This window comes from Juglans microcarpa x Juglans regia, chromosome 4D (assembly GCF_004785595.1).
Source record: "Juglans microcarpa x Juglans regia isolate MS1-56 chromosome 4D, Jm3101_v1.0, whole genome shotgun sequence".
NCBI lineage: Eukaryota > Viridiplantae > Streptophyta > Magnoliopsida > Fagales > Juglandaceae > Juglans > Juglans microcarpa x Juglans regia.
The window spans coordinates 30,838,974-30,854,678 of NC_054600.1; the positions used below are offsets into that span (position 1 = coordinate 30,838,974).

A 15,705-nucleotide genomic window follows, 5' to 3' on the forward strand; every position below is an offset into this window, starting at 1 on the left:
TGAAATTGGAGTTCAAAAACAAGAAATAATTACAAAGCTTCCGCTTTTATTCCTATGTTCTTTTTTAGATAAGTGCCATTAGCTTTAGGATTATTGTTACAGAGTTTAAATAAGCGCTATTATTAAAATTTTATATTATATTTGTTTATAAATAAATTTAAAAAATATTTTTTAAGATGGAAATGACGTTAAAGGTCACTTAATTTTTTAAAGATTGTTTACTATCCAACTATTTTTATTTTTACTTTTTGCTATTTGAATTAAGATTAAAAATTTCAGAACATGATATTCTTACATAATTTAAAAGAAAAGAAATTCAATCAACCAACTAATCATGTAATTTAATTAAAAATAAATTCAACTTTATAAAAAGTGACTCAAAAAGTAAAAAAATGTCAACTTATAAAATTGAGTTTATTTTTAATAAAATTATATGATTATGTTAGTTAATTAAATTTATTTTTTTATAAATTATGCAAAAATATCATATTCTGAAATTTTTAATCCGAATTCAAAGAGAAAAAAAAATAGTAAAAGAAATATAAGAGTATCATTACCTTTTTTTAAACGTACTTTTTAACTTTTTGTATATTAAAAAGTACTTTAATGTGTGTCAACCAAACAAATTAATCTTATTATTAAAATACTTTTATGACTATTTAAGCATTTAAGCACTTTTTTGTTTCAGGCCATTCTAATTGGCATGCACAACTATTGTTAATGATGGGCTTTCATGAACATTACTGCGAGAGAGATCAAGCGGTTGGATCTGATGAATGAGTATCCAGCCGTTCATTCCACAACTCTGAAATCTATATTGATTTCGTAATGACGATAAAATGCCCGAATAATTTTGGAGTCAAATTCCTTTTGCATTCATATATGGAGACAACAAGGATTCGAATTCAATCAACTCATGTATTTACCCTTATAATTAATTCAAATTCAGACCTTGCTCCAACATTAATTGAGCAAGTTAGATCCAATCTACTTCGCTTCAAGTCTGTTTGATACCCTACAAAATAATGGGCATGTATCCCCACAAGTATGGGAACGACAGTTACTGCAAGTGTTAGAATATAATCGACCAATACATGTGTTTCTATAATGTACCGTTTGTGTTTATTGGGAGCGTCTGTACAAATACATTGCAAGGATGCCAAGAAAACAAAATTTCTTTTTAACTGCTTGCATAGTCACAATTTATGCGAGACCAAGCCGTGTGTTGAGAGAATCAATTCCTACAACCAATGGAACTTCAGGAGGGAAAAAAAAAAAAAATTAGTGACAGAAATTTGTGATTTTTGGCAGCACATCTCCTGTAGCTTCTTACCTTATGGAAGCTTGCAGCCCTGTCTGTGGTGTGTAAACATCCAGGAATCCGGCTTCTAGGTGAGAAAATGATCGATCATATGCTGTATAACATCTGCACCTTCTATATGCATACTTTGGTCTTTGACCTGTAAAATGCAAAGGGTGGGAATTTGCTCCTTTAGAAGGATGACAGTATGTTACGGTTCTTTATGAAGTTTTCAGTGAAACCCCATTGATTCATAAACACCTCATCAGAAATTATGTTTTGTGTGTGTGACCTCGTTGCAAAATCAGTCCATCAAGAAGTAACAATACTATTGAAACAGCAGAACATTTGTTAGGAGTGCCGGTGGAAAGAATTGGGGGGGTGCGGGATACATGTACATGAACTCAGGATTAAATTCCCAATGCTTCAAAAGAACTCACACCTTGGTTGCATTAGAATTATATAAACCAGTTTAAATGAACAGTTTTGTTGTCAAATATTGTTGTAGCTGATTGCATCCAAGAAAAAGAGCAGTTTCAACTTTCCTAAAAGTATGTCATCATTCTCAATTAAAACAGATGAAGCCTTCTAATAAAGTGACCTTTTCTTAGGAGGATAAATAGTAAATACTCCTGTTCAGAAACTCCAGTAAAGCCTAGTAATTTACTGACCAAAGCCAGTTTCTAAAATAAAGTATACAGTGATAATCTCAGCAGCATCAACTGGAGAACCGTTTATGGTATGAAACAGCCAGCTTATGCACACGAGCAGTCCAAAACATGTAGCATAGAAAAATATATAGCCATAGATGGAGATGGTGGAATAAAGTTCTTTTAAGAAGTAGAAAATGTGGAATTTGTGGTTAATATTGGCTTCCCACAGCAAGTAATCCAGTTGAGTCATTTCGAGGACAAATAAGGGAAAAGCTTGCCAATTGTAGAAATTCTATTGCTGTATATAAAAAACTAACCATTAAAAATGAAAATACAAAGTAAATACACAACTCAAAAGCCTACAGAAAAATGCGAATAGACGTACCTAGACATTCACACATACCCACATAAACTGAATATGCTCACGGTCTGCGTTTGTTTGGGTGCACTGGAGAGAGAGAGAGAGAGAGAGAGAGCTACCTGAATAACACTATGAGCAGCAAACCTCTGTCTGCAGCTGTGAAAGCTAACATCTACTTTGTCCCATGAAACACGAGATAGGCCAGTCACCAGTTCCTCTGCACAATGTAAGACTGAGAAAACATTGCAAGAAATTGATAGCATCCAACAGAGTAAAATGAGGAAACAATGTTGTAACCAGAAAAGGAGCAAACACCTTAGTCTTGTACAACCTAATGTGTTTTCATGCATAAAATGGGGTAATCACCCCTCCTCCCCATGGCCCCCATGAAACAGGATCATAGCAGCAACTTTTCTAAATTAAACTAGCATCAGATCCAAACACATGCATCGGGTTTTGGGTAGTCCACAAATTTGCAGAAGTACACAATTCTTAGATCCGGACTACATTTAGTGACTGACCAAGGTTAATGCACTGTAACACATTTATAAATATCCGTGAAGTCCCGTAGGAAATGAAGCTGCAATATTACATGGAGAATGTGTACAATTTTTTTTTTTTTATAGGTAATCAAAGTTATTATATTCATAGAAATAGGCCAAACCCAGATACACAGAAAGTATAGATGAAAAACGCATAGCTAGAGGTTACAATAGAGACAATAAGATCGTGGACACTAAGTCCGTTACAAACTATGGCCTCCGCCCATAAGAACAATGACTTAAAAAAGAAAAGTTTTAGCTCATCCATTGTTCTCTCTTGATCTTCGAAACTTCTAGCATTTCTCTCCCTCCAAATACACCAACACATGCATATTAGTACCAATCTCTATATTGCCGCTACCTGGGATTCGCCGTGTAGTCCTCTCCAGCTTGTGAGGAAATCCACCAATCTACAAGGCATAACCCAAGACAATCCAACTCTTGAGAAAAAATCATCCCACATAACCTTGGCCACCTCACAGTGTAAAAGCAGATGATCAACAGACTCCCCATACTTCTTACACATACAACACCAATCTAGGACAATAACCCATCATTTCCTCAAATTATCTGTAGTGAGGATCTTGTCCAAAGATGTTGTCCAAACAAAAAAAACTGCTTTAGAAGGAGTTTTAATCTACCAAATGCTCTTCCACGGAAACATAAACATTCCGGAGTTCGAAAGCTTTTGATAAAAAAAAAATGACAGAAAAAATACCTTTCTTAGAATGATTCCAAAGCATCTTGTCTCATGCGGCCCCAGAAATACTTGCAGAATATAAAACCGCAAAAAACTCCGTAATAGACTCCAACTCCCAATCTTGGGCTGTCCTAATAAAGTCAATATTCCATTGATGGGTGCCATTTGAAAAGACTAGAAGGTCGGCGACCGATGCCTCCTTTTCTCTAGCTAGCACAAAAGAGAGCAGTAAAAGTATCTCGTAGACAATGATTACCACATCATTTATCAAACCAAAAACAAAGACACGAACCATCGCCCACAACAAAATGTTCATGTCCTCGAAAGGTCCCCCAAAGGCTCCTAATGTTTTTCCACAACCCCACTCCATGAGTGCCTCGTACCTCATTCGAGCACCATCTCCCCAAGCTTTTCCAAACTGTGAATCTATAACAGACTTCCATAAGGCCTCCCTCTCATTTTAGTATCTCCACAACCGTTTACCCAATAGAGCTTGGTTGAATTACATCAAACGGCGGATCCCCAACCCTCCCCCAGAAATTGGGGTATAAATAGTTGACCAATTAACCAAGTGGAATTTGAACTCTTCCCCTAATCCACTCCATAAAAAATCCCTTTGTAACTTCTTAATGCAGTTAGCCACCTTTGTGGGAAGCGGAAACAAAGACAAAAAGTGGGTGGGTAAGTTTGAAAGAGTGCTTTTAATCAAAATCAACCTACCGCCTTTTGACAAGTATAGCCTCTTCCAAGCAGCTAATCTACGCTCCACTCTTTCTATCACATCATTCCAAATCCTTTCAAATTTAAAGAAGACACTCAAAGGTAAGCCAAGATACTTCATAGGAAGCAAAGATATCTTGTATCCCAAGGTAGTAGCAAAAATCTCCACATAGTCTCGCCCCCATAGGCACTATTTCTGACTTTGCAAGATTGATGCTCAACCCTGACACAACAGCAAAACAAAGGAGTAGCGCCCTTAAGGCTTGAACCTGACCAAGATGTGCGCCACAAAAGATGAGTGTCATCGGCAAATAATAGGTGCGAGATGTTGAGCTCGCCATTCCCCACCGGAAATCCGTAGAGTAACCCCCCATCCACCAGGCCCTTAATCATCTTACTGAGAGCTTCCATGACAAATAAAAAAAGGAGAGGAGAAAATGGGTCTCCCTGCCTCAAGCCGCGAGAGGAGTTGAAGAAACCCACCGGTGTACAATTTACCAATATAGAGAAACGAACTGAAGTCCGCCATTTCCCCCCAAAACTGGACCTGTCAAGTAAGTAAAGTAAGAACTGCTAGTTGACATGGTCATAAGCTTTCCCCATGTCTAACTTAAAAAGTAACTCGAGTTCCCTAGACTTCATACGATAGTTCAAAACCTCATTTGCAATAAGTACCGAATCAAGAATTTGTCTACCTTTGACAAACGCATTTTGCGGTTTTGAAATTAGTTTTTCCACCACCGAACTCAATCTATTCACTAGCACTTTAGACAGAATCTTATACACCCCATTCACAAGACTAATGGGGCGATAGTCTTTCACATCCCTAGACCCCACCTTTTTGGGAATGAGGGCTAGAAAGGTGGCGTTAATACTCTTTTGAAATCTAGCGTCAGTATGAAATTCATGAAAAACTTGCATAAGATCCTCCTTGACCACCTCCCAACAAGCTTGAAAGAAGCCCAATGTATACCCGTCCGGACTGGGAGCCTTGTCGCTTGTCATACCATTAATTACGCTACACACTTCCTCTTCTTCAAATGGCCTCTCTAGCCACCTTGCACTCTGCTGGTCTAGTGTAGAAAAAGACAAACCATCCACTTTCAGTCTCCAAATGTGCTCTTCCAATAGGAGTTGTTGATAATATCGTTCAATGTGGTTGTTTATTATATCTGATCCGAAGAAACTACCCCATCTACCATCAGTGTATCAATAGCATTGTTCCTCCTATGAGAATTAGCCATCCTATGAAAGAATTCCGTGCACTTATCTCCCACTTTTAGCCAAAGCGCTCTTGATTTTTGTCTCTATGAAATCTCCTCCATCAAAGTTACTCTTTCAAGTTCTGTTACTACCTGCCTCTTACTAGTTTTTTCATGTTCAAAAAGAATTCTGGCCTCCTCCTAGCCTTCCAGGCCCTGTAACTCCTCCACAAGAGCGAGCCTCTACTGAAACACATTGCCAAAAACTTGTTCATTCCATTGCTTCGAATCATGTTTCAACGCTTTCAACTTCTTAGTCATAATGAAACTTGGGGAGCCGTAGAAACTGTAGGAAGTCCACCAAAGTCTAACCCTATCTAAGCCACATATGCTCAAATTGAAAGAACCCTTTGCCCCCTTGAATGCCTCTAGAGTCTATAATAATGGGGAAATGATCAGAGCATAGCCAGGGTAACCTTCTTTGAATTACGTCCGGGAAGTGAGACTCCCAATCAGGAGTTATAAAAAAATCTATTAATCCTCGACCAAGATGAAAATTTTCGGTTATTAGACCAGGTAAACGTGCCTCCTGATAGTGGAATGTCCACAAGCTCCTGTTTTGAAATGAAATCAAAAAAATCTCTCATGGCTAGAGTGATACGAGATACACCCGACCTTTCGCTTGGAAAGTGCGATGTGTTAAAGTCTCCTCCAATGCAACTTGGTAGCTCCTATCAACTAATAACTCCCGTCAATTCTTCCCACAAAAATCTTCTCTCCGAATCAATATTTAGGCCATAAACACCAACAAATGCCCATTTAAAGCCATCTTCTAGATTAACAAAAAAGCATACAACGGTAAGATCACCCACACACTCCTCCACCCTTCCCACCACCCATGTGTCAAACATAATTAGAACTCCTCCAGATGCTCATTTTGATGGTATGTAAGACCACCCGACATGTTGCCCTCTCCATAAACTGTGAACAATTTGTCTAGTAATAGCTTCCAACTTAGTCTCTTGTAAACATATGATATCCCCCTTCCACTGATGAAGTAAATTTCTGACTTGGAGTCGCTTATTAAGATCATGCAATCCCCTCACATTCCAAGATAATATTTTTGGCTTCATAGGACAACCATTTTACCCCTCCCCTTGCAACGCTCCCAATTGGAACTCTTCTCGCCCCCGTCCTCTTTCAAAGCCCAAGTTAGCCTTTTGAGTTCTCTTTCCTTCTTTTTGGCTAGACACAAGGATTGATTGGATTTGGATTTAATATTCACAGCCTCTACGACTGTAAGTAAAACCATAAATTCAACTTCAAAACCTCCATAAGAGATCCATACCAAGTGCTTAATATCCATTGCTTTCTTGATTACCCAATCTGAGTTGGGATGAAAAGAATTGAGAGGAGTAGGATAATCCTCCCCATCCCTGTTATCTGCAAAGAAAACCAAAGATCCAGCCAAAACAGACTCCCCCATATCACCTTCTGAACCCATCACTGTTTGCTGCACATTCCAAGCGTGTTCGAAAACACTAATGTCCTCTGACGACTCCAAACCCAAACCCACAACCTGCTCTTGCATCGAGACCGCTGCCTTTGCCTCCATGGTGGAAGGAGGCAGCCCAGCAAATGCCGGCAGCAGAGATTGTGTCGCCACGAGCCCTGAAAGCCCTCCCAAAACTGCAGTCTCCGTCATCGTGATAGGCTGACTCGACGCCGAGAGCCCTGTCGCCGTCAAGGAGGCAGGAGGCAAGCCATAAGAGGTCGGCGGAGAAGTCTGTGCCACCGCAAGGGCCTACGGCCCAACCATTAGCTCCCCATGAATCATGGGGTAGAGCTGAGTCAACGCCAGGAGCCTTGTGGCCATCAGGGAGGCAAGCCAGAAGAGGCCGACAGCAAAGTCTGTGCCACCGCGAGGGCCAACGGCCCAACCCCTTGCTCCCCGAGATCCATGGGGTAGATCTGAGTATGCGGAGAACAGATGACATCGATGGCGCTGCCGGCTTTTGGGCTGGTTGTCATCGCCGCCGAGGTGAGGATCTCCTTCGGCCGAAGTGTCGATTGTGGGTCCATGGGCCGATGCGCTGTAGCGGGCCCAGACACGACCTCTAGCCCACTCAACGTAATGGGTGGGCTCTCTGGCCTAACACCTAGTGGAGATGCCTCCGGCCTCACTTCACACATAACAAGCCCAGAAGTTGAGCCTATATCAAAACAAGGCCCAACCTATTTCACCTTCCAGCTCACCCGACTTGGGCCTCTCCAGCCCATCCCAACTTTGGTCTTTCCTATAACATGTCTGAAAGGCTTCCTCCCTTATTGAGACCCAAGGCCTTGGCCCAAGCCCAGACCCCAGCCTTTCTCTATATTGAAAGTCAGAACTCTCAATTCCTTCCCAAGTGTTTTCAGTTCCTCCTTCACCCCGATAAGTTCCTCTTTCAAATAAAACAGAGCCTCATGCATTCTACTTTCCACTGCACAGACGTTTGATAGTGACCCACTCACCATTTCAAGAACAACATTTTTGCAATCTCTTGCATTTTCGCCTAAGTGTTCCCCTACCAAGCATCCCTTTTTGTTTTTTCCATACACTTCCATTCTTCTACCCGCACCACCCAACGCCGCCTCTGCATATGACAGCCTCTCCTCCTTCCCCTTACCTTCCTCTCTGTCAAGCCATGGGGTCAAAATAGGAGCCTGCATAGACACAACCACCATTGACAAAGCAGTCTTCAGCTCCATAGACAGCAGCTTCCAGCCCTTGCCTTCCATCCCTTCCAGGATTGCTAACAGACCCCGACCACTGGTGCCACCACCATAGTCTGTTACTTCCAAGAAAAGCCCGAATGCATTAGAGTGCCTATGAGCAAAGAGAGATTTAGCTCCATCCCTATAAGTCTTATAAAAAAACCTTCCTTCCCCTTGAAAATAAACATTCTTCTACAGTGTTTGCTAGCCACCGAGCACTAGCAAGATTGAGCATTATCTCCTTAGTAACCTTCCTCCCCCTCTCTGTGTAAATTATCACATGAGAGGGTACAGAAATAGATTTTGTGTAGTTATGCTTTAGCTGTAAAGGTTTTTAAATAAGCACAACAAACATTCTTCATTTTATCCTCATCTGAGAACCATATAAGTTGTTCAACAAGTATTTGCACTCACTCTATCCAATATTTTTTTATTGGCACGAGGTGTCTAGGACAAAGTCCCAACTAATTCCAGGGGTGCACAAGCTCACAACACCGTATCCAATACTCCAAATCTCACCGATGCCCCATGAACATAGACCTTGGCTGTCCAACTATTAAGCCAAAGATGAAGGAACCCAAACAACACCATATTTTCTCATCAAAATTCAATGCGCAATGTACAAGACAAAGTAGTCTTTAGAAATTCAAAAATTAAATTATGTCAAACAGTCTCATTAAATTTAATACTTGCATTAGTGTTTCAACGCATGATTCAGCATAAAAGTTTCATTGCTACTTTTCAGCTTTGTCAAAAAGATCCTAACTTAAAATTAAGTTATCTGCACATTTATAACTTGCTAAAAACACAAGATATAAGAAAATAAAAGGCTGCATTGAAATAATAGTCAATAGCACATGGTCAGTGGAAAAGCAAGCCTATTAACAAACCTAGTGAACTAGTGGAACTTTTTCCCAGAGTGAAGTCACGAACCTTCAAGCTTGTCATAGCCATCATCTTCAATTGAAGTAGGCTCACACTGCTCATCATCATAAGCCTTGCAGTGTTCTTCATATACAACATGCGGATATTTTTCATTAAGAGTATCCTCCCACTGATAACCAAAAAAAGGCTAAGTTACTAAATTAGAATCAGAATATAGAGCGTCTAGCCACAAAAACAAATTCAAATAGATAACAATACCTTTGGAAGATCACTATTACGCCTAATACATGATGTTCTCCAGCCCACGATATCTTAACAATGTTTCATAATGGAAAACAATGAAGATAAATAGACAAAGTTTATTTCGAGAAAGTTCATGTTAGCTTAGAGGGGAAAAAGTACTTGTGACCGTGAAAACAGGATACGGTCATAGCCCACATTTGAATAAGCAACCCGATGCCTGAATGCACGCAATGCAGACCTGCATTATAAGTTTGTTTTTCGTCCTATTAAGTACATACTTAGATCAACTGATGGAGCATCTCATTAAACTTGGTATCATTCAAGAAATCAGTATAATAAAATGGATGCAAGTAGCATACATGAAATAACAGTCACCATAATCTTCTATCATGCGTTTAAGCAATGGAGGCTTTCCTTCATCATCATCATTCATAAAAAGATGACGACCTGTTCTCCTAAATATCAAATGAATAACAAAACTTGCAAGTTTCTCAATAGCAGGTACACCAAAAAGAAATGGTACCTGCAAAAGTCAGTTTTTTAAACGACAATAAATTGGTCAAATCAATCTCAGATAATAAAAATTGACAATAAGGAATATCAATCTCAGATAATAAAAATTGACAATAAGGAATATCAACACAGCTGTAACAGCATCCAACAAAAAATGGATGCTCCCACTCATGACCCAATTATTGTATAAACTTGTGCGTATGCTGCATCCTTTCCCTGACACTTTTAAAACATGAACATCAAAACCCCAATAATGGCAAAAATTAATAATAATAAATAAAAACACAAAGACATGCACACTTGTTCACCAACACCAAAAACAAGAAAGTTACAAACTTTCCTCCATGTACAGCTTCCATTTTGCTCATGGGCTCCATGGTCCATGAAATCTGCCTAGGAAAGTCAAATTAACTATCCAAAGCAATGTTGAAACATATCCAATCTAGCTTCTAAAGTCGATGAATTTCTTTTCATAAACAAGAAAGTAGTCATTCTTAGAGCTCTGTCCCACGGAATGCTCCTTTGAATTTAAAGATATAGTACATAAAAATGAAAAAACCCAAAAGTGGATATAAGCCACAACTATGCAATCCATAACCCCAGCCCAAAAAAAATAGAATCCACAACCTGCCTCACTAATCTTTAGAAAGACAAGCCTATTTTTTACTTTTCAAGAATGAACTTAAAACCGTGAAAATGTCAAAAGGAAACATATCCAGGGAAACATTAAAGGTCAATCCCCCCAAATCCCCAAAAAGTCCACAATTACAACAGAAATTAACTGCGTATTGAAAATGGACTACCACTTAAGGTTTGATAGCATATCGTACTTCAGTCCATGCCCAGCCGAGGAGCTAATGACTTTTGAAGTTACAAAAATTTCTCAGCTGGAGAGCAAGGGTGTGAAGCTGCTGATTTCTTTGTAAAATTATATGATACGAAGATCGACCAGAATAGGGAGGATAGGCTGCAGTGGGCGCATGATTATAAGTCCAGATTCTCAGTGAGATCTTTCTACAAGGTCTTAAATAGTCATGGTGATAAAGTATACCCCTGGAAATGTATCTGGAGAGGAAGGGTGCCTAGTAAAGTTGCATTTTTTTGTTGGCTGGTGTCTCTTGAGAAAATATTAACCACGGATAATTTGAGGAAAAGAGGATTATTTGTAATTGACTGGTGTTTATGTGTAAAAAAGATGGTGAATCTGTTAACTATCTTTTCCTTCATTGTGAGGTGGTGACGAAGTTGTGGAACGAGATTTTTGCAAGGGTAGGCATTGCTTGGGTGATGCCTTTGCGTGTGGTGGACTTTTTGGCTAGCTGGCAAGGTTTAGTGGGATGTGGAAGCAATGCAGCAATGCGGAGGATGATACCCTTATGTTTGTTTTGGTGCTTATGGTTAGAGAGAAATGGGAGGTGTTTCGAAGATTGCAAACGAACTATGGGGAATTCAGGGATTTTTTCTTTAGCACTATAAGTTTTTGGGTGAAGAAACTTGTAAGGGATGGGAATATTTGTAATGTTTTGCCTTAGTTCTTTTTTGCTATAGCTTGTATCTAGGTGTACTCACTTGTATACATCTTGTGTACTTGGACTATGTCTATTTACTTGAATAAATTCTATTATTACCTATCAACAAATATTTCTCAGCTTTTCTGTGTATAAAAAAAATCTCAACTTTCTCATTGATAAAAATTGACACCTTGAACAGTTTAAAAAAAAAAAAAAAAAACCATCATCCAGTGATCCAATTTTTCTAAACTACAAAGGGAACCCCACCAAAACAAAACAAGGAATTATGCAATCTCCACAAATCCATCCCCAGGCAGATTAGTGAAACTATAATTTCCCCATCCCACCCCCCAAGTTGGGATAGTACTGCAATAACAACAAATCTTATTTCCTGATAATACAAACTTTTGAACAATTAACTTCAACTAATTTAAAAATCATAACGAACACATTTCTTACCAAATACAAACGGATATGGTACCTGCTTATGACCCCTTGAACCAAGATGAGGTGTAGCAGATGTGATGAAATTCATAGCCTCCAAGCCACCTATTGTACCCCTTGAATCCTCTTCAGATCTATTAGAAGATGAATCCTCCAGATTTTCCCTCTCAGGTGGTCTATACAATCTCCCAATAGCATATCTTGCCACAAGTCCTCCCACAGAGTGTGCCACAAAGGAGATCTTACGTAGATTTGGCTTTCTTCTGATGACTTCAATGACCTAGAAATAAAATGTTCTGTTAGTGATGACATAATACATAGTCAAAGCTTTTTTATCAAAAAAAAAAAAAAACATAGTCAAAGCTTGTTGTCAGCTAAGTAAGCAGACTTTGTTAATTTCAAAATATCAGGTAGAACCATTCTATATCTGTAATTCTAACGATACTACCAACCTCCTCAGCTAATCGCTCTCCCATCACATCCACACCGTCTAGAGTCAATTTAGACACATTTCGTTTACTGCCTGAAAAAACAAAGTTAACCAACTTAAGTAAAATATGAGCAAACATTTTTCAAGGTTGCAAGACATCTCGAAAAGCAAATCACTTAAAATATCAATATTCTATCAATTTCATATGCAGCAAGACAGTTCTGACTATCAGAATCAATAAAGGGGCATGAAAAACCAAAAAGATCAAACTTTTGACAAGTCAAACAATTTGAAGCACTACACTAAGACCCAATCCCATATTAATCAGAACAGTACTAATTTAAAAGCCAATTCAGTAACCCTCAAGAATAATCCAAGGACAAGACAGTATCCGTGTCTGAACATGACCAATTTCGGTATACAGCAGTCCATGCTATTGCCTTTAGAACAATCTGATTACTAGCACCTATTACATATCTAATGAGTGCAGTGACGTGTTGCTGAAATTCCATAATGCAAAACAATGATAAAGAAAAAACAAGAACGTAAAATGGAGGAAAATGCACTTTTTCTAGGAAACAAGAGGGTGCGATAAGATTTGAGACTATGAGAGCCAAAGAGACAGTGGGGACTGAGCAATCTAGCATACTGAACACCAAAATTTGGGAGGCGTAGGGAGGCAAGAGAGAGGAGGCACTAGGACTTGGAACTCTAGTATGCTGAAAAAATTATTCTTATAATTTTTCTATTACTCCTCCATTCCAATTAGAAGCATGATACGAAAATACTTTTCAACTAAAACCATGAAATGCTCCACGAGACGACGGAAATGATTTTTTTTTCTCCAAATTGAAAGCATTATATATATATATATAATAATAAAATAATAATAATAATAATAATTAAAAAAAAATTGCTTACAATGAACAAACACTTTATCAGGGAGCACTTTAACAAACTGCTCTGCTGCAAACTTCCAATCTGTAGCACTTCACAAAAAAATATAAAACCCCTATCAGCAATCAACAAAACTGAGAGTTCCCAGATGAGAAGTGCATTTTTGTATAAGAAAATATAAGAAGAAACAGAAAGTAAATTCCAATTCAAGGAATCTACGCCACATGATTTTCTTCCTCTGATTTATTAACCAGCACCTAAAGAAAGAGTAGAATGAGTATTCAATGGTTCTCTTCATAAAACTTGAACACAAATATGTATTCCAGTCAAAGACTTGAGACTATGGTCATCAAGCACTTATAAAAAAAATATGGTCATCAAGTTCATTTACTCCCAATGTTTTTCTATATTCTTTTCTGAGTTTCCTCTTTCCATGCATTTTGTGACTAACAACCAGATTTATAATTCAAATAGCAAGTCACTTTATACAGTTGTGCGGAGTCAGATTCGGGTGTGCATTTAAATCATTGACCCTAGTAACACAACCCAAACCGATGGGTTTGGTTTTGTTTTTTCTTGGGTCCACAGGTTGGTTTGGCTTTTTGGATTTTCAGGAACCAACGAAACTGAAATTTAGATTGGATATGTTATATATTTAAAATATCAACACTTGTTTTTTCTTTCTTATTTGTTAATAATCTAATAAGAACAATGCTTTTTTAGTTTAAAGGCTTAAAGATGTAAATAAATTATTTTTTTTATAAGTAGATGTAAATAAATTATTAAAACAATATGATTGAAGGGCCATAGGAATAATTTTTGCTCAAAATAATCGACATTGTCACTGCCCTAATCGACAGACAAGACCATTTCATACCAACCACTAGCAGGTATGGTATGAGTTTCTTACTTCAGTGTGATCATTTCGATTCAGTACATCTCCAAACCGATGATGGTGATTCGGTTCAGTTCCCGACCATGTATAACTCGAGACTAAAAAAGTATTATAAAAAGAGCCAAATTGTTTACAAAATTATTGTCAAGAAAAAAAGAAATGGCCAAAAACTTCGACTATTACGCAACGCAAACTTCTTTAGATTGTTAACCCATGTTCTAAATTATCAACTTGCTCCGAGAATAATGACGAAAACTTCACGAATTGAATAAGTCAAAATTAAAATTCCCTTCCAAAATGGACAAAATCAAAGAATATACGTTGAAGTATCCAAAAATGACACGCAAAGTACATGTTTGATACTTTTATATATAAAAAAAAAAAAAAAAAAAAAAACTATCCAAAAATACACGCAAAATAATACACAAACATATATTTAGAAAATTTAACCTTGAAATTCGAAGTTATAATTTAAAAATAAAAATAGAAACATAACAAATCTTCTCAAGTTCTGAGATTATTGGTTTCCAAACAGTAACGGAATCAAGTTCCAACATCAAAGGAAAAAAATAGAAACAAAAGTGAAAAGGAAAAGACGAATTCACCATAAAGACTCCAAAAATGTTTTAAACGAATGAAAAAATAATTAAGCTACCGTCGAGCATAACCCCGTGCAATTCCAGCTCCTAAAAATGATACAAAAAAATAAAAAATAGAAAGAATCTGACCTGCCGAGGATTCCGTTAACCATGACAACGAGATGATCGGCGGAAGAAGAATCGGAGTCCTTACAGCTCCACAAGTCGCGGCCTCCATTTACCGATTCTGAGGAGCACACTCCGTTCTCTACGACGCCGTTTTCCATTGTAGAATCCACCGCTCAGCAAACCTCAGCTAAAGTGCATTGACCGAGATAAATTAAGAACCGACAGGGATTCGGCGATCGAACAAGGTGAATACAGGAGCCGTGTTGGGGCGGATGGAGATTCCCAGGAAAATCAGTGGGAGAAATGCGAGAAAGCGAGGAGAAACGAGGTGGCTGTGAAGGTAGGTGGGTGGGAACTGCAGAGACAAAATGAATGGACGGAGGCCTTGGAGCGAAGGAAAACTATAGCGGCCTAGCGGGAGGGCCTATATAAATAGAAAAGGACGTTGCTACGTCCACAGATAATTTCTGCCAAAAATTTGTTTACCCGACTGTTCGGCTGGTTTATGTTTAACTGAATTTGAGTTTAATTGAGTTGTTGTAATAAAATATTATTAAAATATTATTTTTTAATATTATTATTTTAAAATTTAAAAAATTAAATTATTTATTATATCTTATATTATAAAAAAATTATAATGATAAATTAAAATGATTTTAAGTTTCAACGTACTCATCAATTTTTTTTTTCACCATATTTTAAACTATTTAAATATTTTTTAAATATAAAAAAATCAAATCTTAAAAAAAAATGTTAAAAATATATATTATAATAATATTTTATTTAAATTTTAACAAAATATCTCATTTAATCTCACATGAATTGTGTAACTAAATGAGGTTTAAATAAAATACAAAAAAATAATTTAACTTTTTCAAATTTTAAAATAAAATTATATTACAATAATATTTTAATTTTATAATATTTGTATTCAACTTTTTTCTC

At 37.6% G+C, this 15,705-nt stretch overlaps 1 protein-coding gene across 6 annotated transcripts; it reads right to left on the reverse strand.

Moving 5' to 3' along the window:
• Positions 1-902: 902 nt before the first annotated feature.
• On the reverse strand, positions 903-15,165 carry LOC121260963 (putative lipase ROG1). Of its 6 annotated transcripts, none has more exons than XM_041163076.1 (11): positions 14,782-15,165; positions 13,183-13,242; positions 12,284-12,354; positions 11,869-12,111; positions 9,723-9,886; positions 9,546-9,601; positions 9,379-9,431; positions 9,169-9,289; positions 2,434-2,531; positions 1,334-1,460; positions 903-1,256 (listed from the first exon to the last, which is right to left on the reverse strand). In XM_041163076.1, the coding sequence occupies exons 1-10, from the start codon at positions 14,867-14,869 to the stop codon at positions 1,389-1,391; spliced, it is 1,026 nt and encodes a 341-aa protein (XP_041019010.1). In that variant the 5' UTR covers positions 14,870-15,165; the 3' UTR covers positions 903-1,256; positions 1,334-1,388. The 6 variants fall into 6 exon arrangements, with proteins under 6 accessions (XP_041019010.1, XP_041019009.1, XP_041019008.1 ...); XM_041163075.1 differs by having other exon boundaries at positions 2,434-2,546; XM_041163074.1 differs by having other exon boundaries at positions 13,183-13,250.
• Positions 15,166-15,705: the final 540 nt, after the last annotated feature.

Bases quoted from the DNA above. Each gene is read 5' to 3' on its own strand.
- LOC121260963 (XM_041163073.1), bottom strand. From the start codon at position 14,918: ATGGAAAACGGCGTCGTAGAGAACGGAGTGTGCTCCTCAGAATCGGTA. The intron at 12,355-13,182 runs GTAAGCAATTTT...TTGTTTTTTCAG, and splicing joins TGATAAAGTGTTTGTTCATT to GCAGTAAACGAAATGTGTCT. The intron at 9,602-9,722 runs GTATGCTACTTG...CTTATAATGCAG, and splicing joins TATGGTGACTGTTATTTCAT to GTCTGCATTGCGTGCATTCA.